The sequence below is a fragment of the Primulina tabacum genome, chromosome 2 (assembly GCF_025594145.1).
Source record: "Primulina tabacum isolate GXHZ01 chromosome 2, ASM2559414v2, whole genome shotgun sequence".
In the NCBI taxonomy this organism is placed as follows: Eukaryota; Viridiplantae; Streptophyta; class Magnoliopsida; order Lamiales; family Gesneriaceae; genus Primulina; species Primulina tabacum.
Genome location: NC_134551.1, coordinates 46,282,392 through 46,308,153, shown reverse-complemented (window position 1 = coordinate 46,308,153; position 25,762 = coordinate 46,282,392). Strand labels below are relative to the sequence as shown.

At 36.5% G+C, this 25,762-nt stretch overlaps 4 protein-coding genes across 6 annotated transcripts; 2 read left to right on the top strand and 2 right to left on the bottom strand.

Annotated features, from left to right (window-relative positions):
• The first annotated feature begins 1,230 nt into the window (after window positions 1-1,230).
• On the top strand, window positions 1,231-2,654 carry LOC142532766 (cucumber peeling cupredoxin-like). The gene is made up of 2 exons (XM_075639205.1): window positions 1,231-1,489; window positions 2,076-2,654. Exons 1-2 carry the CDS (start codon window positions 1,309-1,311, stop codon window positions 2,468-2,470), a joined length of 576 nt encoding a protein of 191 aa, XP_075495320.1. The 5' UTR covers window positions 1,231-1,308; the 3' UTR covers window positions 2,471-2,654.
• Window positions 2,370-4,175, bottom strand: LOC142532772 (uncharacterized). Of its 2 annotated transcripts, none has more exons than XM_075639216.1 (4): window positions 3,685-4,175; window positions 3,155-3,353; window positions 2,983-3,048; window positions 2,370-2,897 (listed from the first exon to the last, which is right to left on the bottom strand). In XM_075639216.1, exons 1-2 carry the CDS (start codon window positions 3,916-3,918, stop codon window positions 3,171-3,173), a joined length of 417 nt encoding a protein of 138 aa, XP_075495331.1. In that variant the 5' UTR covers window positions 3,919-4,175; the 3' UTR covers window positions 2,370-2,897; window positions 2,983-3,048; window positions 3,155-3,170. The 2 variants fall into 2 exon arrangements, with proteins under 2 accessions (XP_075495331.1, XP_075495340.1); XM_075639225.1 differs by having other exon boundaries at window positions 3,170-3,353.
• Window positions 3,784-4,923, bottom strand: LOC142532784 (uncharacterized). The gene is made up of 2 exons (XM_075639238.1): window positions 4,208-4,923; window positions 3,784-3,860 (listed from the first exon to the last, which is right to left on the bottom strand). Exon 1 carries the CDS (start codon window positions 4,622-4,624, stop codon window positions 4,307-4,309), a length of 318 nt encoding a protein of 105 aa, XP_075495353.1. The 5' UTR covers window positions 4,625-4,923; the 3' UTR covers window positions 3,784-3,860; window positions 4,208-4,306.
• An 11,919-nt stretch (window positions 4,924-16,842) lies between these two features.
• LOC142532757 (BAG family molecular chaperone regulator 5, mitochondrial-like) lies at window positions 16,843-19,211 on the top strand. Of its 2 annotated transcripts, none has more exons than XM_075639188.1 (2): window positions 16,843-17,266; window positions 18,702-19,211. In XM_075639188.1, exons 1-2 carry the CDS (start codon window positions 16,961-16,963, stop codon window positions 19,044-19,046), a joined length of 651 nt encoding a protein of 216 aa, XP_075495303.1. In that variant the 5' UTR covers window positions 16,843-16,960; the 3' UTR covers window positions 19,047-19,211. The 2 variants fall into 2 exon arrangements, 1 of the variants encoding a protein (XP_075495303.1); XR_012816606.1 differs by lacking the exon at window positions 16,843-17,266 and adding an exon at window positions 17,501-18,615 and having other exon boundaries at window positions 18,702-18,836.
• The last annotated feature ends 6,551 nt before the right edge of the window (window positions 19,212-25,762 follow it).

Below are 25,762 nucleotides of genomic sequence, written 5' to 3'. Positions count from 1 at the left end.
GAACAGTAAGCGGTCGGGAAGTAAAAAAAATCGTCGAAAATTTTACAATATGGCTCACACTGGAAGATGGCTAGAAATATCTGTCGGGAATTCCTGAACCAGAAGGAACCAAAATTCAGGAAAGATTTTCGGCCAATATATGACCGAAAGCGTGATGCAAAGTCAAGTTGAAGTGGTATAGGACAATACAATTCATGTTTTCTGGGGGACAACTAAAAAGTAAAAGATTTCCTGATAAAGTTAAAGATGACATATGACATACCACCACAAAAAGATGGGTCCACAAATTAATAAAATAAATGATCACTAGCTAGTGGAAGACAAAAACCACCAACTACAAGACGTTCTCCATACGAAATGGCAAGCAATAATGAATAGAGTTGTCTACAAGTCTAACGTCAGCATTTGGAATCTGGAGGATGCTTTTATAAATATTGTAAAACTTTATTTCATATTTTGTGTGTTGTACTTCGAGCTACTATAAGTAGCCAAACAAGTAGAGAATGTTACTAATATTATAATATTTAGTATTTCTGAATAAAATCACAATGTTTTTTGTTCTTCTCATGTATTATTTTAAATTTAATCAATTACTAGACACCTTGATGTAGGAAAAAAATAAGGTTGTGTTATGTATTACTGATGGAATCTGTGTCAGTAACCATAAGTTGCACTGTGTAATGGAGCTGTGAAAAACAGTATGTAAATGCGGTGAACACAACCTGGCAACATTTTGATCAAAAGATATAAGATTTATGTTACGACAACATGTTGGGTCATAAAGATTTATGATATATACGCTGAAAACTTTACGTAATCTTATGCCTTGGACAAATCCGATAAATGTAATAATGCAGTACTAAGATATGAAAAAATAAAAAATAAAACAAGGGGAAAATGGAAATTTGGACAAAATTGTGTCCAATAAATGAATAAAAGAGATTAAAACATTGAAAAGAAAAATGATTAAATTACAAATTGTTTAAACACTAGTCCAAGTTTTTGGATGACCAGCGCTCACTTGGTCCATAACGTGTATGTGCTTTAAGCTGCCACGAATCTTGTACGTGTCGATATATATATTTTTTGAATAATAAAAAAATAGTACTCCGATATCATGTGTTACTTTATTTTATTTTATTTTATTTTGTACGTACCTACCCCCAGTAATTTCTAGATGCTGGGCCACTGTGTGTACTGTACCTAACCTCTTTTTCTTGTTTATTTAAATATGCATAGTAAACTCCACCGCTACGAAGAAAAGTTGAGAAACCATTTTTGGAGAGAGACTGAGAGAGAGAACTGAAAATGGGGGGATTCAAGGTTTTTGCTTCGGTTCTGTTTCTTGTAGCCGTTGCTGTAAGCGGGCTGGAACAGCTGGTTTCAGCCGAGACCCACCATCATGTTGGTGGAGAAGAAGGTTGGAACTCCGCTTCCAACATCTCCTCCTGGCTGTCGGGTCGGGTTTTCAGGGTTGGAGACAAGTTGTGTAAGCACATTACTTCTTAACAATATATAGGGTTTTCAGGGTTGGAGACAAGTTGTGTAAGCACATTACTTCTTAACTATATTATATATATATATATATATGTACATACATGTGAATATATATATCTGTGAAATCAAAAAAGCGCACTTTTTCTTGAACTTGGGGACCAAAATCATTTCCATTTTAGATCCTCGACCAAATATATTATTGAGTGATAAAAAATATAGCTTGATGCGTTTTTTAGATGATATGTTGTGTATTTCATTCTTTTTTAGAATTATTTTTTTGTAAACTGTGATTTGTCGCCCTCCCATGAAATCATATACTATTGTTAGAAAATAATATAGTAATTCATAAAGTTGTGAAGGTTGTGTTGTTATAATTTTATATGATTTTTTCGAAATGCAAAAGCACTGCCGTAATTACATTACTGAATGGTTAAATCTTGTCAGTATAATTCTTGTCAACCAACTATAACATAGTGAAATGGCATTGTGTACACGAGTAGCTATCAGATTCGACGTAACGGTCGAATTTGTCAAAAGAAAACCCAGACGCCTTAGAAGGGTAATGTATTTTGCTACAGGGTTTAGCGTCCCGGCAACAGCGGAGTCCATTGTGGAGCTTCAGAGCCTAGAGGAGCTAGCAACATGTGATCTGCGAAACCCCATCAGAATGTATGCTGATGGATCGAACCACGTTACCCTGGATAAAGAGGGGACTAGGTATTTCAGCAGCGGGAACCTGGAAAGCTGCAAGAACGGGATGAAGCTACCTGTGACGGTGCAGAATCGTCATGATGAAGACATGCCTTACCACCCTGATCCACCAGTGGAGCCTTACCACCCTGATCCACCGGTGGAGCCTTACCCTCATCCCCCGCCGACAACTCCGCATCCCTATCCCTCTGCAGCCACAGCTTTGAATGTGTTTTTTTCCGTGGTGTTTGCTGGGCTGTTCCTTTCATGTATTGGCATGTAGATTTGTTTTGCTAATATATATGCATGTTGTGTTCGCTTAAGTGTTTTTAGTACTATTAGTAGCTATCGCCTGTATCTGATAAAGCAACTCTTGTCTTGTTCTTGTTCTTCTGTTTCTAATGTCATGTTTGGATGTTGGAATTCAGATGCACTACTAAATAAAATGCTGCTTGGCCATTCAATTTTGGAGAAAGGTTTTACACATTTTAGGAAAGGTTAATACAGTATGTTTCCCTAGATTTAGGGAGCATGAATACAGATAAAGAAATTACTCTATTACCGGGTTTCTCTGAATCAAGACATGAAAGTTTGAGCAATTACTTGAGTTTAAGTTTTCAAATTCTCTCTCTCAGAACTACGTGGTTGGCTCCATTAGTCTTCTGTATCTTTGATATTCTCCTTAATATAGCATCAAAAGCATCCTTATCCTGCATTAAGACGGTTCATTTCAACCACGTACCACATGTAAATGTAATTAATTCTACTGCCTTTCAAATGACAAGAAATTTATACCACTTTCAGCTTCAACCTAGATTTAAATTTGGTAACAAGATCCTGCGTGGTCGCAGGTTTTACTTCCTGAAACACAGAAAATATTTAATCTTTAAAAAGGTAAAGCACTGGTCAGCTATTTAAAAAAGAAACAACGAAAGCCATTAAAGATGTCTCTTAACAATTTACTTACATTTTCTGTTTTTACCTTATTTAAAGGTTGTTGATTCCTCCACGCCAATTTTTCTTTTTCCCTTTGAAGACTTTGACGTAAATGGTCTCCCATGACCAGATCCAGAAGTTGTTGCCTTTAGTGGCGCGCTATTCTCAACTGGCTTTTCGTTTGGAGCTTCCTTCTTTGGTGCAAGTACAGGAGAAATATCATCTTCGATCTAACAAACACAGAAAATTATACTCTCGTTCACAACCTTGAAGGGTAAGCTAGAATCTAGATACACCGTGACAAATAAAACATCAAAGTGCTGACTATAAACCCAATATATGGCGCGTTGCAGAACAAGAAATGGAGAAAGGAAATAATCGGTAAGAATATCTAAACATAATTAAGGCATATAACCTATTTTGAGCAAGAAATCAATTCACCCTTATGATAACCATGATATCTAACTATGACGGTTCACAAGGTCTGAATATTCGCAGCAATTAAACCCTGAGAAAGATTGCTAATTCCCAAGGATTTGCGATAAAAAGTAATAAACTTACCTCATCGTCATCCTCAGCGTCTGAATCATCCAGCCTATTAGTTCGCCCCAGCAGTTTCTTCAGCTCTTTTCCATATTTGCTCAGCCCCCCCTCCTCTTCATCTATGCGTTTCTCTGGATCATTGCCAACTGCTTCATCGTCATCCGTAAAAATTTCTTCATGCTCCCGATCATCGCCTGGAGAAGATGAAAAACCCTTTAAAAATATAAATGGAATTTTCCCTATGAAATCCATATGGAATAGTCATATAAAAAATTCAGGGTGCAGAAGAGATGTAGATGATATAAAATGGCAAGTTAAACACTGATAGTTTGAGGAAAACAAACACAACAAAAAAGTAGAAAAAGGTCATCATCGGTCCTCCTCTCAAAAAGTCATATACCGTCAAATATCTGTGCAATGAAACATGTAGTTGACATTGAAAACAAACAAAGGCAAACAAATTGCGTCAGGTGACTGACAAATGACATTAAATATTATAATCCTAACCACAAACTACTCCAGAAAAAAATGATTTTCTTACCACATATTTACACCATATTTGCTACTACATAAAACCCACACAGATGCCTTACTCGCATGAAACTTTTAGCAGTTGCAAAGAAAATTTGAACAATTAGTTTCACACCTTTTCAATATCGTCATCGTCAAAGTCCAGGTCACCTCCTCTAGGGCCTTCATCATCATCCCCAATTTTTTTGTCAACTCCTAGTCTACTTTTTCTTGCTGCCTCATCTTCCTCATCGTCCTCTCCCCTGTCTGAGTCTGAGGCATTGCTCTCATGATCATGACCTGGGGTTCTTTTACGCCCTCTCACACCACCAGAGCCACTTTCCCGATCATCAACCTTTTCAACTTCACCAAATGCAGCAGGTCCATTGTTTGCTGCTTTCATCATCCATCTTTCGTAACCATTGGCAGTTTTCCTTATATGTTTCATCTTTTCTTCTGCTTCCTCCAAAGTGAGTTGCTTATATTGTACCACTTTGTTAAAACTGTACCAAGAAACAGAGAAAACGCACAAGGTAAATACGAAGACAAAGCAGAATAACCGCTGAACTATTACTGCATCAGAAGGTCATTCCCCTGAAGCATCAGAAGGTTAATATGTTGCTGACTGCCTCAAGGTGACCATGATATTGAGACTGGCCCGTTTCATCTTCCAGCACCAAGGTTTACTCTTGTACTTCTCCTACGCAATGCAATCATACAATGATAGCAAACAGCTAGCAGTAAAACAAAAAAGAGTTTTACTGGCAAGAAACATAAAGCCATCCATCCTGAGAGAAAGGACGTGTACTAATCAAACTTCTATGCTTATGTTATATATAAAAAAAATTAAAAAAACAACTTCAGAATAGCACAGCTCATGACAGTTCAAATGACATAATTATTGAAAAAAATTCATGTTTATTAACATAAAATATTATATAAACATGTGTAAAATGTTGATTTCAAATTTATACTCTTACATCTCTAAACTAGCAAAATACATTTAAAATCTATGAATTTAAAATTTATTAATTCAAACATAACTTAAATATTCGTTAATAAAATAAATGTGGATAATGTATCGAGTAACAAAAGGGTTAATTTCAAATTTTTAGAAAATTGTTTAGTTTATATTGATGTGATACAAAATACGAATATGTGTATACATATATATATATATATGTATGTATATATGATATAAAAACATGGTATTCTGGACTTGTATTTCGTGTCTATATCATATCACATTTGTAGCCTCAATTTGTCACATAGTGATGAGAACTCGAAGGAGCATGGGTCATGTGTTCTAATGAGACAATTGACATTATTATAAAATTTATATTCATCTATCCTGAAGGAAAATATTATTTCCGAGTTTAATTGATATATTCCGTGACTTAAATTATTTCTTTCCTTATTGTTTTACCTAAGTAAATATTTAATGTGATTTTGCCTTTCTTAGTTGATGAGATATATATTCAAAGATTTGTTATTTTTGAAATTGAATTGATAATATATGATATTGGTGTTTAAAAAGAGTTTATTCCTAATAAAACTCTCACTTTCTTTTTGTTATAGGTTTCCTTGTAGAGATAAGATAGTTCACCAACAAATAAGAGGTCAAGGATACTGGCGAGGATGGCTTGAATATCGATCATACATACACTGAAGAGAAGATTTTTTTTTCAGGAAAAAATATTTCTCGGAGCCGTTGCTGTTTGAAGAGTGGTGATCACGGACGGCTCTGAATGTGGCCAACATCTACAGACAACATACGTAACGATGTTGACTGAAGATTACATCCAATTGATCGTGCTTTCCGGGATCAAGTTTTTGCTTTCTTATTTACGTTTTAATATTATTGGTAGTTTTTAGAAAGCTTTATTTTCTCAAAGCATTGAGAAAATTGATTTTAGTCTTAATCACTAGTGATAGGTTTTGTAAACGATTTGGTTTTCTAGTGATTAATTTTTGCCATAAGGCACCGCACAAGTATTTATACTTGTGCATATTTAATCTCGTCCATCTATTTATTTTAAGCGAATTTGTGTTACACACTTTAATTTTTCGCTGCATGTTGCCTTACATGTTGGAACATCTGGCACAACATTTAATTCCGGTAAAACACAAATCCTCTGTTTTACACCTTATACTGATCTGATTAGTTTAGAGATACTTTATTATCTGTCGAACAACACAAAATTCCTTACAAGTGGTATCAGAGCCTACTCTTGATATACTAAGTGTTGATTCTGGTTTGAGTTTTGTCTGACAGATCTGATCAAATGGACACTTCATTTGCAAGTGCAGCACTTCGACCACCAGTCCTAGATGGTACCAATTGCAGCCTATGGAAGGTCAAAATAAGATACTACATAAAACTATAGATGAACGGGCATGGCAGCGTGTCATCAATGGATGGACTTCACCAATCATGATAGATCAAGAGGGTGACAACTTGCCAAAACCTGAAACTGACTGGACTGCTGATGAAGTGCAAAGTTCGAACTACAACTCAAAGGCCTTGAATGCTATATTTACGACGGTTGACACCAACATGTTCAGTTTAATCACAAATTGTACTTCTGCTAAAAGTGCATGGAATATTCTCCAAAGACACTGTGAAGGTTCTGAAAGTGTGCGACGAACCAGATTGAGGATGCTCACTTCCAAATTCGAGATGATGAGGATGGAAGAATCTTAGAACATACTCGATTATGATCGTAGCCTACAAGAAATTGCTAATGAGACATTCAGTATTGGAGACTCTATCTCAAATGAGCGCCTAGTCAGCAAGGTCCTTCGTTCTCTCCCCGAAAGATTCAACATAAAAATTTGCGCAATAGATGAGGCTAAGAATACTTCTCAAATGGCCTTGGAAGACCTCATCAGTTCACTACGCACTTTTGAGATGAACCTGGATATGCAGAAAAAGGATAAAGGGAAGACAATTGCACTCCAAGCGTCAAATGACTCCTACAACGAACTTCTTCAAATATCTCAGGAAGTCAATGATTCTGATCTCTGCGAGGATTCTATCTCCCTTATCACAAAGAAATTTGGTGATTATTTGAAAAGAATCAGAGATAAGAAGAAGGATACACAACCATCTAAATTTTCAAGTCTTCCTGCACCTGAAAAGTCACAAAAGTACCCTGCCAAACAACAATTTCAACCACGGAATGAAGGCAAGGGACAATACAATTCAAAAAGATATGATTCGGTGCAGTGTAGAGAGTGCAAGGGCTTTGGACACTATGCCAATGAATGTGCTAACAGATTGCGAAAAAACAAAGGATACAACGTGTCTCTAAGCGATGAAGAATCCGATGCTGAGGAGAAATCCACTGATGAAGAAAATCAAACATCCTTGACTGCATTATTGACAGAAAATCGCAGACTGCAGGTGAACCCTTTAGGTGTTGCCCTAGGTGTTGCCACACCAGTCCGCAACATCTGCAAACATTCAGCATGTTTAAAATCCACAACTTCTGGAAATTTGAGTGGAGATGATGAATCAGAAGCTGATGATGAAGAAATCACTCTTGAGAGTGTGCAAAAAATTTATGAAGAGTTGTTTGAAGATTGGACCAAAAGAAACAAGTTAAACTCGAGTCCTATGAAGGAAAACACTGATCTAAAAGCCGTAGTTGCCAAACTCGAGGTAATGTTGAGCAAAAAGGATTTGGAACTTGAAAAGACCAAAGAAGAACTTCAAAAGGCAACTGAAACCTTGTCCAAGTTTAACTCGAGCACCTCCAAGCTTGAAACCATTCTTTCAATGGGAAGAGATGACAAGAAGGGTTTAGGGTTCAAAGACAGTGTGCATGAAATTGGTGAATCTTCAACAACCACTGTTTTTGTAAAAGGAAAGACTGAAACATTCACACAACCAGAGTCTACACCGTCAACCAAACGCCTTCCACCGAAAAGACAACCCACTGCACCTGTTACTAAGAAGAGAAAACGAAGGTATGTATACCATTACTGCTTCAAGCCTGGTCATATCAGGCCATATTGTTTTAAACTTAGGGATAATCACATGAACCAAAACCTAAATCAGATGTTGCCTCAAATGTTGCACAACACTTTCCGCAACACCTCCAAGAATCGACCTACAGTAAGGCAGGTTTGAGTACCAAAGGTACAAATTCACTGTAATGTTGTATATACTTCATTAAAAACTAACACTGCAGGTTACTGTTATTTTGATAGCGGGAGCTCACGCCATATGACAGGGTCATGAGACTATCTCATCGATTATGTTGAACAAAAAGGTGGCAGAGTAACCTATGGAGGGGGAGCACAAGGAAAAATTGTTGGAAAGGGAACTTTGAATATCGAAGGACTACCAAAGCTCCACAATGTGCTCCATGTTGAAGGGCTAACCTCAAACTTGATGAGCATAAGTCAATTATGCCATGACAACCTGCATGTCAAGTTTAATAAGAATGTGTGTGAAGTTTTTGATGAATCTAACATTTGCATCATGACAGGTACAAGGTCATCGGATAATTGCTACCAAATTGGTGAAGAACTGCCGTGCAAACAGGCACAAATAACTTAACTTGACCTTTGGCATCAAAAGCTTGGACATGCAAATTTTAGAACCTTGAAGAACCTGAGTAAGTATGATGCAGTAAGAGATATGCCTAATCTCTCTTCTGGTATACCATATGTGTGCGGGGATAGTCAAAAAGGAAAACAGACTCGCGTGTCGCATCCAATGTTGCCAACATCTGGGACAACACGCTGTCTGAAATTATTACACATGGACCTTATGGGTCCTATGGAAGTTGAAAGCCTCAGAGGTAAGAAATACTCTTATGTGTGCGTTGATGATTTCTCACGATTTTCATGGGTTAGTTTTATTAGAGAGAAATCAGATACTTTCGTTATAGTCAAAAATTTAATCACAAGAATAACCAACTTCCACAACCTGAAGGTAAGAAGAATCAGAACTGATCATGGTAAAGAATTTGAAAATATTTCGTTCTCATCCTTCTGTGACAGGAAAGGTATTTCACACGAATTTCAGCACCAAAAACACCACAACAAAATGGCATTGCCGAACGTAAGAACAGGACTTTGCAAGAAATGGCGAGAGTAATGCTAACTTCAAAGAACATTGCAAAGCGTTTTTGGGCAGAAGCCCTTAACACGGCATGTCATATTTCATATAGGGTGTATTTAAGGAGTGGATCAACCATGACCTCCTATGAAATAATCATGGGAAAGAAGTCTAACCTTAGATATTTTCATGTTTTTGGCTGTGTGTGCTACACCTTGAATGACAGGGATCAACTTGCTAAGTTCGATTCAAAGAGTGATAAGTGTTTGTTCCTTGATTATGCCACTAATAGTCGTGCTTATCGTACGTTTAATCTAATAACGAGGACTATTATGGAATCAACTAATGTTGTTTTTGATGATTGTGTAGATCTTAAGAAGAAAACTGCTGAAGATGATGTTGAAGATCTTCTGGAAGCTCAAACTTCACTGGAAAACACAGATGTTGCCCCAGATGTTGCAACATCTACCACAAAATGTGACACTGAAATCACCAAATCACGAGAAGATGCTCACAGCGATGATGAGGCAGTAGATGATGGACCGTGTATTCCAAGCAAAATCTAAAAGAACCATCCAGCATCTCAAATTATCGGATAAATGAGTGAGGATGTCCAAACCAGGAAGAAAGATAAAGTCGACTACCGAAAAATGGTTGGACTAGTGTGCATGAGTACCATGTACTCACATGTTAGATTTTCATGCTTTGTGTCTCGGATTGAGCCTAAAAATTTTATGGAAGCATTAAAAGATGAATTTTGGATTAATGCTATGCATGATGAGCTTGAAGAGTTTGTTCGAAATGATGTTTGGGATTTAGTTCCACCTCCTGACCATGGACAATATAATTGGAACAAAGTGGGTCTTTAAAAATAAAACTGATGAGTCAGGAAACATCATTCGAAACAAAGCAAGGTTGGTTGCTCAAGGGTACACACAGGTTGAAGGGGTTGATTTTGATGAGACCTTTGCTCCTGTTGCTCGCATTGAGTCAATCCGACTTTTGCTAGCCATTGCATGCTACATGAAAATAAAACTGTTTCAAATGGATGTCAAAAGTGCTTTCTTGAATGGGTTCTTGAGTGAAGAAGTACATGTTAGAAAGCCTAAAGGATTCGAAGATCCACACAATCCGAATCATGTGTACAAGCTGAAAAAGGCTCTCTATGGCTTGAAGCAAGCACCCCTTGCTTGGTATGGCAGATTGACTGACTACCTACTTGACATTGGATTTACACGAGGTGAGGTAGATAAAACGCTTTTTATTCAAAAAGCCAAAGGTGAGATTCTTATCTGCCAGATTTATGTCGATGATATCAATTTTGGTTCCTCATCCCAAAAACATACGAATGACTTTGTTGAATGCATGTCTACTATATTTGAAATGAGTATGGTTGGTGAATTATACTTTTTTCTTGGTATGCAAATCAAACAAATGCATGATGACATTTTCTTGTGTCAAAGTAAGTATGCTAAGAATCTAGTAAAGAAATTTGCAAATGAAAACACCAAGCATGTGAAAACACCTATGGGCTCAAATGAGAAATTATCCAAGGATGTTGCGGCCGAAGATGTTGACACAACACCCTTTACCGCAGCATCATAGGAAGTCTCCTATACTTGACGGCTAGCCGCCTAGACCTAATGTTTAGTGTTTGCTTGTGTTCTAGATACCAATCTAGTCCTAAGATTTTCCGCTTAAAAGCTGTAAAACGTATCCTACGATACACAGCCGGAACAATTGACTTAGGACTATGGTACACTCATGACACCAATTCAAATTTAGTAGGTTTTTTTGATGCCGATTGGGCAGGGGATTTGGATGATAGAAAGAGTACCTCTGGAGGGTGTTTTTATCTTGGAAATAACTTGATATTATGGCATAGAAGAAAACAGAACTGTGTTTCACTTTCGACTGCTGAATCTGAATATGTGGCAGCTGGAAGTGGTTGCACTCAACTCCTATGGATGAATCAGATGATAGAAGACTATGGCCTTAAGAGTGAACCCTTAGTGGTGTATTGTGACAATTCTAGTGCAATAAACATTTCAAAAAATCCGGTACAACACTCTCGTACTAAACACATTGACATCCGTCATCACTTTATTAGGGATCTAGTAGAGAAAGGATTGATTCGAATGGAATTTGTTGATACCAATAACCAACTGGCCGACATATTCACCAAAGCATTAGATTTTGAGAGATTCTCCAACCTTAGGAAATCTCTCAGCATGTGTTCTGCTTAATTATTCATAGATGTTGTCTCAGATGTTACAACATCTCGGACAACATCTAACATGCATGTGCATTTCTAGGACTTAGACATTCTGCATTTTTCATGCACTCTGTGATATGATGTGTTGGAGTGATGTTGCTCAATCTTCGGTTACACTAACAATTCCTTATTCTATTGTTTTTAAACACACTTGGACATGCAAACTATTGTAACTAAGTCACTAAGGAGTGAAGAATGATCATGTACACCATAAGTTTGTCCCATGAAAAAGGTGATTTGAGCAAATTGAAAATATTTATAATCATGCTCTGTATGAGAAGAAAAGATTGGAAAAAAGCTACCTAAAAGAGTCCAATGAAGACTGTACTTTTAGTGTGAGAGCTACCTCTTCTGAATCTAATACAGAAATCAAAATAGAAGAAAATGGAAAAACTACCTAGAGGAGTCTTAAAGAAGACCGTTCCTCTAGTGTGGATGTTACCACTTCTATTATCTGAAATTGGTTAAGTCTCTAAGTGTGAAGAAAAATCAAGAAAACTTTTAGGAATTGGTTGTGTTAGAGAAGATGTTGCCAACATCTGCGACAACACTTCATTTGTAAAAATATCGCATACTTGTCTCATGTTTTTATTTCTGTTACATTCTGTTTTTACGCATAAATAGGTCATGCATAAACATATCATCGTGAATATTATTGTGCCACAAGGATATGTGTATTTCGATAAATAAAAATTCGGTGAAATTCCAGACTTTGCAAAATCTCTAATCTATGTGATCATTGATGTCTAGCGGGGCTAAAATTCGATGTGGAGTTATATCTGGAAATTTTGAAAAGTGGTTAGCCTAAAATTGTCTCTGTAATAGTGGAAAAGGTATTAAGCCCTTAAAAAGTGCCGTTAATTTTCTTACCGTTGGGAGATTTCAGTGGAGTAAATCAATTCCTTTTAACCGTTTGGACTCACTTAATTATTTGTTTTTATTACCATTGCACTGTTCATTCATCCTTATCTCATTTCTTGTTGTCGTCTAATTCGTTAACTTTTGCCTAATTATTTCTCGAATTTCCGTACCATCTTCACGCAATTTCTCTGTGCAAAACTTTTTCCCAAAATTGTCAATTCTTATCTTCGCTTGAATCTTATCTTGTGAAAAATGGCAGGAAAGGGCTTTGATCCGCACGATATCCGAAGCGAAATGGGCCATACAGAGGATGTTTCTCACCTCCCGCAACATCTGCTACAACACCTTTTGCGCAGAACCTGCAGATCATTCCTGCTGCTCTCATGCCCGAGCCTCTGGAAGTTATTGCTCCCAGTGAACCTGGGAATGCAATTGATCTGGACAATCCGCCAATAATCCAGGTGTTTGATCCTCCACGCCCTCATGTTCGTCGCTCAAAGAGACAGGCTGGGTATAACCCAGATCTCACTCCAGGAAAAAGATTTCGATTTAAGGGCCAGCCCTCCACTCGCTCTTCTCTCATTGATCCTGCTGAGACTTCGGGAGATGACTCAAATGATGAGGGCTACGAGTTGGTAGCTCGTAAAAAACCCACATCTCAGATTGTTACTAAACCCTCGTCCTCATCTTCTGATAAGGATGCCGACTCTCCTCCTGACACTGTCCCCTTCACTGCACAGCAAACTCAAACTCCTGTTGAGGAAAGTGAAGATGAAATCTCCTTGGCCGAATTTATGGCCAACTTGAAGAAGGACAAGAAGTACGGCGCGTCCACCTCGGTGCCCACACCAAGCATTCCTCCTACCATAAGCATTGGCTCTGGTACGTCCTCTCACTCTTCTGATGATTTGCCGGTTGAGGGTGCCACATCTGTTCCTGCTGATCATGACGATTCCTCTGCTGAAGAGGATGTCGCTGAAAATGCTGCCCACATTCCTGTCAACATCGACTTTGCTGATTATGATCTTGATGGTGCGTTCAGCACACAGTTCTATACAGAACACATGGTATCTCTGTGGTACTTATATGCGAACCGAGTCTTTCTTGAGGAAAGGAATATAGATTTTGATGCCTTCGAACAATACAATTTGGTGACATTTCTGAAAAAGTGCACACTCCTCTCCACTGTATCGGCAGTCACGCCATTTTCTCGCTGCCCTGTCTTGGAATTCTATGCCAATCTGTCTACAGGGGTGAGTGATGTACGCTCTCTGAAGTACGGGAAAGTGTTCGTCCGAGGCAGGATCTATAATTTAATCCTTCAGTGATCAATGCACTTTACCAGACTCCAACACCTGATATTGATGGAATTGCCCCGGATATTCATCTAGTCACTTCCGCACTCACCGGGGGCATTATTACTCAATTTCCGAGTCATCCAAAGAAACTACTAGCTGCAAACCTCACCACATTCTACTCGGTCCTCCACAAACTGGCTATTCGGAATTGGACTCCTTCCACCAACACCACAACAGTCACGAGACACCAAGCAATGGTTCTGTACTCCATCGGGACAGATGGGGTGTTCAATTTTGGCCAGTTAGTTTTCAACACGGTAATTCAGTATACGGACGGAGGTCTCAAGTCATCCAAACTTCCTTTTCCAAGCCTCATCTATGGAGTGCTTGTATCCCAAGGTTTTGTTCGAGATCTCACTGAGCACCTATCTAACCTTGGTGAACCTTTCAAGATTGCCCATGCCTTCTTCAAAGGAAATCGAAAGATTGATCTTCCTTGGATTGCACCTTCGGCCGCACCTACTAGACAGCACGACGCTCATACTCCTCCGATGACCACTGATTACATCATGATCTTTGTACCTGATGCTCACGCCCACATTGATCATGCTATGGCAAAGGTTAAGCAAGCCAAGGCTACTATTGTGCATGCCATGAATACGATTGAGCAGGCCAACGCTGACATTACCTACTACGAAGCTGTGGCCAGAAACTTTCGACTCCTTTTGGATGTAGCAGCTGGTCCATCTGGGACCAAGGATGATATAGAGGAGGAAGATGATGATGATGGAGAGGGAGATGCTTGACTGTGGAGATGCTTGACTGTGTTTCTGTTTTTGTTTTTTTTGCTTCTGTTTAGTAAATTTGTTTTCTGGTGTGATAGATCTACCTACTTCTCTCTATTGTGAACTGTTAATGAACTGGTACAGGTGTTGTCTCAAGTGTTGCCAACAATTCTAACAACACCCGTGCTAACCGTATTTTATTCAGGGGGAGAAAATTTCTCTAACTCAGGGGGAGTTAATTTGAGCTATTCCAGAATAAATGGGTTTGATCTCATTTTGTCCAAGAAAGGCAAAAAAGGGGAGATTGAAGGGAAATATTATTTCCGAGTTTAATTGATATATTCCGTTACTTAAATTATTTCTTTCCTTATTGCTTTATCTAAGTAAATATTTAATGTGATTTTGCCTTTCTTAGTTGATGAGATATATATTCAAAGATTTGTTACTTTTGAAATTGATTTGATAAGATATGATATTGGTGTTTAAAAAGAGTTTATTCCTAATAAAACTCTCACTTTCTTTTTGTTATATGTTTCCTTGTAGAGATAAGATAGTTTACCAATAAATAAGAGGTCAAGGATACTGGCGAGGGTGGCTTGAATATCGATCATACATACACTGAAGTGAAGATTTTTTTTCAGGAAAAAATATTTCTCGGAGCCGTTGCTGTTTGAAGAGTGGTGATCACCGTGTTGCTCTGAATGTGGCCAACATCTACAGACAACATGCGTAACGATGTTGACTGAAGATTACATCCAATTGATCGTGCTTTCCGGGATCAAGTTTTTGCTTTCTTATTTACGTTTTAATATTATTGGTAGTTTTTAGAAAGCTTTATTTTCTCAAAGCGTCGAGGAAATTGATTTTAGTCTTAATCACTAGTGATAGGTTTTTGTAAACGATTTGGTTTTCTAGTAATTAATTTTTGCCATAAGGCACCGCACAAGTATGTCCATCTATTTATTTTAAGTGAATTTGTGTTACACACTTTAATTTTCCGCTGCATGTTGCCTTAGATGTTGGAACATCTGGCACAACATTTAATTCTGGTAAAACACAAATCCTCTGTTTTACACTTTATACTGATTTGATTAGTTTAGAGATACTTTATTATCTGTCGAACAACACAAAATTCCTTACATATCCTAAATGTTTTTTCGACGTATCAAAGATAACATTAATGGATGATTTCTATGGTTTAGAAGAGAAATTCCAAATTACTTTCACGGCTCCATATTAATAATGTATTTAAGGTGCATATTTTATAATAAATATGAGGCTTATTGAGAAATCAGTATATTCTAAATTAATAAACATTCAATTTTAAATATATGTATTCGGCTCATCCTACTGTAAAAATATATTTTCACAATTGACATCCTTAAATATGAACATTTATATATTTTCAGTTGACATCTTTCTAATGTGAAAACCCGTCGCTATTGGCGACGGTTTAACAAAAAATCGTCGCCAAGACAAATCCATAATACCCTGTCACAGATTCTAACAAGCCATGTGTTTTCTTCTTTAAGTAGAAATGCGGGTATTCTTTCCATCGTCGTCGAAAATAATTGTTCTTCATATTCATTATCGCAACTTATTTCTTTCATCCAATTTATATGTGCAAAATCCATCTTTTCTACTTCGATCATATATTAATATTATTTGTTAATTTTATCGTCAATTTCATTTGAAAAGATACGAAGATGTAATGTTTAATTTCGTTGATAATATTATAATTATATATTAAGAAGTAATTTTTTGTGTAATTTTTTTATAATACATGTCATTTATTTCAGATATTAGCATCGTCCGTTGATATTATTACAAGTTTCGTATAATTACGTCTGAGAAGATAATTTAATTATTTTTTTTAATATTTTGTTTGTATTATTTATATTATATTAATATAATTATAATTTTGTTCACTAACGTTATATGATTAAGTATAATTTAGTTAAATAGTATATTTTTAATATTAATCGTGATATTAAAAAATAGTTTGAATATTAAAAAAATAATAAATATGGTACCTGCAATGAACAAGAATTATTAATAAATATAAAATTTTAATACACAATTTTGTAATTACATTAATAACTTTACATGTTATAGTTTTTTTATTTATAATATTTTTTTAAAAAAATCCGTTCATTATACCAGTTTTAAGTTTTAAGTAATAACAATAGTTATAATATTAATTATATTATTAGAATTGTAATACTGTAATTTAGAATTTTTCGAATAATAATAAATATACTTAACTTAATTATAATAATTATATTTACATGATATAATATTATATCTATAATAATTACAATAATTACAATAGTAATAAAATTAAGATTTTAAGTCCAATTTTTCTTACATTTAATCATTTCATCTTCATCATTTGTGACTCTGTCCACGTCATCCTATCCTTTATTCACCTCTCTCCTAATGTAAATTGTAATCAGCTTTCCCTTTGCTTCTCTCCGAGCATCGTGTCGGTAAAATGAAGTCCTCCTGGCGGCCGTGGCTCTTCTCTTCCAGCTCCGCCACAACCACCGTCTACTCTTTCAACGACCATTCTGCCCCCGACTCCGATTCGAAAATCACCGAAATTCCAATCCAAATACAACCTACAGCAGACCCCATTCCTATAACTGTTCATCTTCCCCTGCAATTCCCTTTACCAGAATCCTCCGCTGCGGTGAGGATACAGTCGGCCTACCGATCTCACATGATACGCCTCCTTGTCAGAAAGATCGCCGCCGTCAATTCTGAAGCTAAATACTGGCAGAGAATCATCCAACGCCAGGCATTAATTATGATTTTTCATTCTACGCGTTACTTTTTTTATGTGTTTTACTCGTGCTTTGTGCTGCTGATTAAGCTTCATTTTCTACACGTATCAATTACTCAATTACGTAGCAGAGACTGTGTTAATGATTGTCGAAACTTTAAAGTTACGATGTTTGAAGATGTGAAAATTGTTGGGTTTTCTGGTGTTTTCGCTACTATTTAGACTAATGAGCTATTAAAAGTTATCTTTATATTTAAGACGACATAATAGAAAATAATATTTTTAGTATAAAAAATAATATTTTTTCATTAATAACTCAGTAATAGAGCTATCTCATAAAATATAATTTTTGATATCATTTTACATGAATTTTTACCAATCTAAAATGCTTTTTTATTTTCGACGCGCAAAATTATAATTTTTGTTGGGCAGGTTCTCTTTGCCATTTCACTTTTTTGTGTGGTCAAAATTAAGTTACAACTCTTTGCCTTTTAATTTTTAGCAATTTTAATAATTTGTTGAGATATGATTGATATGACAACGTTATCAGCCAACGCCACATTATCAACTCTTTCCTCTCTCATGTTGCTCATCTGCATTCTTTAACCATACCATACTTTGTATGAAGCAGTATCTTAAAATCTACAATCAAACCTTATTCGAAACCATGCCATTTCTATAAAAACTTTATTATTTCAAATACCTTCTCAAATTTAATCCCATCTATCCAAACATAATCTTTAAAAACTAAGTATAAATTTAGATCCAATTATAGAAACTTGGGCTTTATTTCCTTGGACAACATTAGTAGATGCTAAAATTTTGATAAGTTTCACGTTATGTACATTAGTTTTTATAACTATAGATAGCAGTCTTGCGCATTAATTTTCTTGTGAATAAATTTAAGTTTCACGCATTTCACAAACCACACATTTTTCGTGATATGCGGATTGAATTGCTTCACTTCAACTAGAGATGGACCCAAAAACATAACCAACGGAGCGAAAATTTATGGTGATTACTTTGAATTACTTGTCCACAAGGAGAATTACTTCAGGAGAAGTAGTTCTATGCCCTTCAACATAGCTCTGTTATAACAAGTCAAAATGTACATGTTGCGGCATTTTAATCTATTTTTCGTGCTATTGCTTTTTAGTTCATCTAATGTCTGTTGCCATGTGATTAATCAGTTTCTTTTAACATCCGTGCAAGTTATTGACGTTGTTTCGATGTTTCCTGCTACTTTTAATGAGGGTTTGTATTGGTTTCCACATTGTTGACTTTTGCTGTGTTTCTCAAGTATAGTACCAAGATGATTGAAACTATGTGTGAGGCAATGGACTAATGGAACACAAGAATTTTAAGTTGCAAATTTTACATCAGCCTCATTTATAATGCTATACAGATTTTCAGTATCCTTCTTATTGTATCTTTTAGCTGTTTATGGCAGGACACGATTGATTCTGTGCGCACCAACGATAGGGAGAGGATCAAGATTAACGAAGCCCTGATGGGCTTGTTATTCAGGCTTGACTCGGTGCCTGGGATTGATCCCAATGTACGGGAACTAAGGAGACATGTGAGCCGAAGGATTGTGGGGTTGCAAGAGATACTTGATGCTGTCACGGATTCTAGAGTTGAGAATTGGGACGGATACTTGATGGATTGGGACGACATTTTAGTGGGGATAGAGAAAGAGATCTGCAGAGAAAAAGGCGGCGGGAATGAAATGGAGAGGTTTTGTGCTGAGCATTTGGGGTTGCGGTGTCTTGAGAGGTTTCTTAGTGACCAATGATCTTCATATAATTATACTTGAATCTTATATATCTCTCTTTATTTGTTTGTAAATTTTTATGCTGAAAGCTATCACAGGTGTACTTGTTTTTTTCTCAAGAATCATGTCTTGTTTTGCTTGTCCATACGTCAATGATATACAATGTAACAGAAACAGAAGAAGTGTAAGATCTTTCATTCTGACTAAAAAGGTGTTTAGCTTTCTGACATTTCTTCTCATATACATTTTGTTTGTGTTGAACTTTATGTGATGCATCTTGGAAAAATTATATACGTTGGCGAACAATGAAAAACCAGTCACAAGAAATTCAAGTGGTTGGGTAATTTGTGTTGGTCTTATATGCGGTTACTCGAGATATCAATATGAAAATAAAGAATAAAATTGGATATCGAGATTTACCTGAAAACCCTAATAATTATTACGGTAAAAATCACGATTAGTGTCATGTCTACTGTTTCAAAAGTGCAAAAATATATATATTTTTTTGTAAAGCTCACATTTTGAAATTAATCATTTAAATAAATTGCATGCATTCAGTCCTACTAAAAATATCATTTAAAAATAATCATAAGTAATTATCAATAAAAATATAGCGGAGTAAAAACGAGTAAAAATCCTAACATCAAATAGTAAAATAAAACAGCGTAAAAATGCTCATATCCTCTCAATAATATAAAATCGTGAATGTGCGGAAAATCGTGAGGTCCTCGGGTCAAGTCGCCCGCCAAGTCGCCAGCTCAGAGTTCAGCACCTCCAGTCCCCTCAAATCATGATCACCTGCATCACACACGCTTAGTGAGTCTATATACTCAACACACTTGTACCGTGATAACAAATAAATATACGTAACAAGCAGCAGTAAAAAATATGGTAATCAACATACACTTCATTTATGCATTAAAATCATATGCATAATCGTGACCTGTCAAAATATGATAATAATCATAGCATGTATCATCGTATCAAAATATGTGTGTTCATTTTCTTAATTTGAATTCCGTACGTCAGCTTTGACTTTCGTATTATCATGTCATTCGATGGATCGATCTACGTGTAACCGAGGTACACGACGACGGAGGCATCAGCGACAGCATTAGCCGTCCACTTAGCCCCAACCTTTCGTGTCATCGTGTCATCGTATTAGTCACAACCAACTCCCATCCTTCAAAACAAGTCATCGTATTCACCACTTAAATAAAAGTATGCATATACATAATTTTTCATTTAAACCAAACATGCAACGTATTTATCATACTTCCATAAAAATCATCACCTTGATGCATAAACATTTAAAAACATGATAAGATTGTGCTCAGGGCGCTGCCAGGACCAAAATCTCACCCCGGGTGCAAAATGACCATTTTGCCCCTGGAAATAAAAAATTCACCGTTTTACCCCTGGATCTCTAAAATTGACTCGAAAACTACCAGACTCCTTAAAACATCCCAAAATATATTTAAAATCATTCTTAGACGTAAAATCGAGCTCATTTCATAACTTAACCGATTCGTTTTAAAACTTGGACCGGGGTCCCGGTTTTAACTCGAATCGACTCAAAACCTAATCAAATTTCTCCCAAACTTTTAACAATATCTTAAAAACACTTAAAAGGTCCTAACAACCCCAAAATTGAGCTCTTAAACACTCGAACCCACCTATAACAGTTGCTGGAAAAATCCAGCAAGCCACCAACCTAAAGCTTGTGCACTCACTCGCGCTATTCATCATCCTAGGCCGCTCCACCTATGACCAGCGATGACTCGACCACACTAAGGCCACTTTAGAACCCTACTGGTCCCCATGAACTCACGGCTACCCTCCCATGCAAGGAGCACAGCCCACACGATCGAAGATCACTTCAAGAGCCCAACGCGACCAACCTCCTACCCCAAGCTCGATCGGCTTCATGGCTTGTCCCAGCAATGGCCGAGTCCTTCTGGGCCGTGGTTCAGACTCATCAGGGTCTGGTCCATGGCTTGGTTTGCACCCTGTAATGCTGGTCCCTGCCACTCCACCGATCTACCCACTTACAAGCCGAAACATCAAGAACCGTGACCAACCCTTACTCAACGCTGCATGGTCTCACTTCCTGCCTACAAACCCTCTCCTTCTCAGTGATAACAGACCCCAACACACCATATGGCAGTCCCCTTGCACAATCAGAAGAAAAAAACCGTGAGGGGAATAAAAATACATGCATAAACTTGAACAAAAATTGAAGTCTTCTCACGCTATGTGCTGGATCGAGAGATTGCATGCACAAATACATACACAACATGTGAATGATGTAGAAAAAATGTTACAAAGCGTGCCTTGGTGTTAGAGACGCGAGGAGTTTTCGAAGAACGAGTGTGGAAGAATTTCTTTTTGCTAGAAATGAAGTGGCCGAGGGAACCTTTAGCTGTGGGATGCTGAAGATGATGAAACCTAGGGAGAAGCTTCTGAATGGGGGGGAGTGTCGGCTGTAGGGAGAGGTGTTTAGGTTTAGTGTTGATTAGGTGTTTAAATAAGTAGACAAAAATTAGCTAATGAGCCCTAATTTTTAAATAAAAAGGAATTAAAAAAGTTTTAAGCCCAATAAGCTTAAAAATAGGCCCATAAAGTCCAAACACAATCCCGAAAAAAATTTCGTTTTTGTAAGTTCTTGAAAATATTAGCCGAACCCTCAAAAAGTCCCCTGTTTCGATAAAATTTACGCACCGCTGAAAAATATGCTCTGGCGGGTAAAAATACCCAAAGAAGCCCAGTTCTTGAAAAATACCTTTAAAACATTTTATATTAATTAATAAAAATTAATCATATAATAAAATAATTTTTTCTGATAGTTCTCCGGTCTTCTTTTCTCGTTCGAATGCGAAATGCAACTTAAAAATCTATAATGCTTGAACCTTTAAAATTTCATGAAATAAATTCTATCATGCAATAATTAAGCATAAAATGCATAAAAATAATTAAACACATAATTTAAATAAAAATCCTAGACTTCATGCATTTAGGTTACGTGAATTAAATTCCTGGACCTTACATGTAAGATGAAAAGAATTTTACTATAATATTTTATGGTGTACAATCATTCACCGTGTTTCCAAATATAACACACACTCTCTTAATACATGAAAACAAATATCTCACAAATATTATCGAACTTAACACTCAAATTCTATGAGAGTAGAGAAAAGAACCGAGAATGAAATGAAATGAATATATCTCTATTTATAGAGCTCCCTCAACGCAATTATGACAGCCACAACCTATCATCTGCCAACTCCCATCCCTAACATTAATTGCATTAATTGCTGATATTTCTTCAACTTAGAGATTTGATTGAGAATGAAACACAACTCCACACATCTTTTCAATCTTGTTATTCTCTGCTGCTTACGTTTCCGCTAGACCACTTGAAGATCTGCACCACTCAAACTTGTCGATGTTTACTGGTTTGGTCTGAGCTTCAGCCATTTTACTCTTTGTATGGATCTTTTGCATATCCACACTTCATTCTTCTACTATTTCTCGCACAAAGTGAAATTGAACTCCAATATGTTTAGTCCTGGAATGAAAGGCTAGATTTCTAGCGATGTGCAAGGCACTCTGACTGTGAAACGTCCATTAATTTTTAACTTTAAAATACTGCAAATATATATATATATATATATATATATATATATATATATATATATTCATAAATTATGAAATTCGAAACTCTCATTTTAAAAATAAACTCAACATTTAAAAATCTTTAACTGAATAAAATCTCATCAAAAATCAATCGAAAAATCGTATGTCTGTTTAAAATAATTCAATGACAACCTCAAAACAAAGCATTAAATCTTTAATAAAATAATCCTCAAAATATTTACTTTAAAACTTTAAATCTTAAGCTAATGTGGAAAACGAATGTCCCTCGGTAGTATACTGTTGAACCCGATCCATTCAATCGTCGGCGTCTCTCTTATCATTATACTCACCTGCAACCATTCAAATCTAGCGAGTCTAATGGCTCAGCACGTTCTAACCATACGTAACAAATAATATAAATACAGGCACATGGAGATAAAAAATATATCTTTTAATAAAATAAGTTGGTATAGATCTGAGATCGCCAAATGTTTGGGAGTTCTTCTATTTAATCCTTTTCCTTCTTCTTATTGCTGGAATCTCGTAAACATGTATAATTTTCGTAGATAGTTTAAACAAATTATATCATTCAGCTTTCCTCATCGTGAATCATTTTAGCATGTAACATCATAAATCATTTATTTATCATATATTATTTTGGGTGAAGTTTGATCTTTGAAAGTGACTATCCTTTATCATTCATCCTCTGATCAACTGATCAGTCTATATATACCAAGTACCTGGGGGCGTCAGCAACTCCCATCACCGAGTCGTGGACAAATATGAAAATACGATCATTGGGCTCTTTCTGGGCCCTTCTCTCGTAAATGGACTCCCTCTGGGGCCTTTTCCCTCACGATAACCCCACTTTTATCCTCTGTATTAAAGTCAATTCATATCATTCAAAATATAAAATATCGTATCTTTCAAAAATCGTAGAATAGCATTTTTTGGGAAAATCGTTTAGCCTCAGCATATATCGTAAAAATATCATATTTTCATCATAAATATTTCAAAATATTATTTAGCATGTATTATGATTCTTCGGGACACTGTCAGGCCTTTCTCACTACCAAGGAAGTAAAATGGTCATTTTACTCCTAGACCTCGTACTTCCCAATTTTGATTTTTTCTTATTTTTATTGACTCGAACCTATCGTGAACCATCATATAAGCTTAAATTTGACTTTCAATATTTTTTCTTAGACGTAAACATGAGTCTTTCGATTTAATGACTTAATAGCTAAATTGTGAAGCGTTTTAAACCCGAATAAATTCAAAACTTAATATTTTTTTCCCAAATTTTAAACTTAGATTTTTCATCCCTAAAATACCATCGTGAACTACGATCTAACCCCCGTGGACCATGGTTCGTGTCCACTATTTTTCCTTAGTCACTTTCGAACCCTTATCCCTTCCTAAGCCTCGCGGCCCTTCTTCAACCGAGACACCCTCGACCAGACCCTAGTCTAGCCAAAAGATATGCTCATAAGGTTGAAGAGAGAGTATGGTGGAGCGCTTTCGGCGTCCGACCTAGTTGAAGAGCCCTATATACGACACCCCCAAAGAAAATATATCCAAAAGCGCACGTGTAAACGAGTTGCTCTACCAACTGAGCTATAGCCCTTAGTGCTTGTGACCAGACACTTAGCCGTCCTCCTGGGCCCTCACAGACCGACCTAGACCAGCGCACCAGCCCCACGCCCCCGAGCCAGCCACTCGCACCTCGTGCAAGTAGACCCTAAGCTTGCGACTCTCTTGTTCAATCTATCAACGAGTCCCGCCATGCTAGGACTCCTCCTAGACCTAGGACGCAGCCCTCATAGGGTCATGTCCATTCCTGATCGAACCCTTGTCCAGCCGCACCCTTATCTGATAACTACACCCCAAAACCGTGCATGAAACCCTAGGTTCTAGCCTCACCCGAGCATGACCCATTTCTAGCTTCTGTCCAGGCTTCATCGTGCCCTTGTACGACCATTTTTTTGTCCCTTAAACATCTTATATTGGTAGTGTATCCGTAATGACTCATAACACGACTTACATGATCATAGAGACATCAAAAGTTTTAATAAATAACCTATAAACATTGCATATTCAATCTAAATAATTTTTTACGTTTCAAACATAAAACACACATATTATGATTTGAATGGCGCAGAAATATAGATTTAGAAGCGTGCCTTTGCATTAAAAACGCTCGAAAATTCAATCGTCGCTGCAGTTTGCGAAGAGGAGCTACCGGGAAGCGACTTTGCCCTCAAAATTTGCCTAAAGATTTTCGAAAATTTAAGTGTGTGTGGTGTGTTGTGTGTCGGCTGCAACTAGAAGCCTAGAACACTAGTTTTGGTTTTATAGTTTTCGAAAATAGTGTGTTAAAAGTTAGGGTTTTAAGGCTTTGGGGTTTAGAAATAATTAGGCCCATTAATCCTAGTTAAATTAGGCCCATTAATTGTAAAATAAAAGTTTACAAAAATCGTTTTGAAAATAATAACTTTCGGGTCCAAAAAAGTTTTTCGTTTGACTAAAATCGGCTTCTCAGATAAAATAAGACTCGATTCTTAAAATAATTTGGACTCCAGTATATTTAGAAAATTTTCATCCTATTTAATCTTATTATTGAGCCTTAAAAACATTTATCAAAAAAAAAAATTCATCTTGGTTGTCCCTGATCTTCTTTTCCCGGCTTATTATCGAATATCTGGACAAATCCTTAATTTCATGAAATCATGAAAATTTAGGCAATTAAACATCTAATCATAAAATAATATCCCATTTAAGCATTTTAAATTTAGTAATAAACATATAATCAATTTAAATAATTTTCTTGCATGCAGTTTACGTGGACTGATTTTTGGACGCTACAGATTGTCACAAAACAAAGGAATTTTTTCTTTTTTGTGCCCGATCTACTCTAATAACATTTTAATCCATATTGCTTCCTTGCAAGATTGAGTAGCTGCCATGTATTCTATCTTCGTTGTAGATAACGCCACAACTGTTTGCAGTTTTCAAGCTTGTTGTTCCCCATGTAAGTGTAAACACATAACCAATAGTAGATTTCCTCTTATCAGGATCACCTGCATAATCTGAATCGA

Excerpts from the sequence above, each read along its gene's own strand:
- LOC142532766 (XM_075639205.1), top strand. The coding sequence starts at position 1,309 with ATGGGGGGATTCAAGGTTTTTGCTTCGGTTCTGTTTCTTGTAGCCGTT. Across the intron at positions 1,490-2,075 it reads CAGGGTTGGAGACAAGTTGT|GGTTTAGCGTCCCGGCAACA; the intron begins GTAAGCACATTA and ends ATTTTGCTACAG.
- LOC142532784 (XM_075639238.1), bottom strand. The coding sequence starts at position 4,624 with ATGAAACATATAAGGAAAACTGCCAATGGTTACGAAAGATGGATGATG.
- LOC142532772 (XM_075639216.1), bottom strand. The coding sequence starts at position 3,918 with ATGGATTTCATAGGGAAAATTCCATTTATATTTTTAAAGGGTTTTTCA. Across the intron at positions 3,354-3,684 it reads ACGCTGAGGATGACGATGAG|ATCGAAGATGATATTTCTCC; the intron begins GTAAGTTTATTA and ends TGTGTTTGTTAG.
- LOC142532757 (XM_075639188.1), top strand. The coding sequence starts at position 16,961 with ATGAAGTCCTCCTGGCGGCCGTGGCTCTTCTCTTCCAGCTCCGCCACA. Across the intron at positions 17,267-18,701 it reads AGAGAATCATCCAACGCCAG|GACACGATTGATTCTGTGCG; the intron begins GCATTAATTATG and ends TGTTTATGGCAG.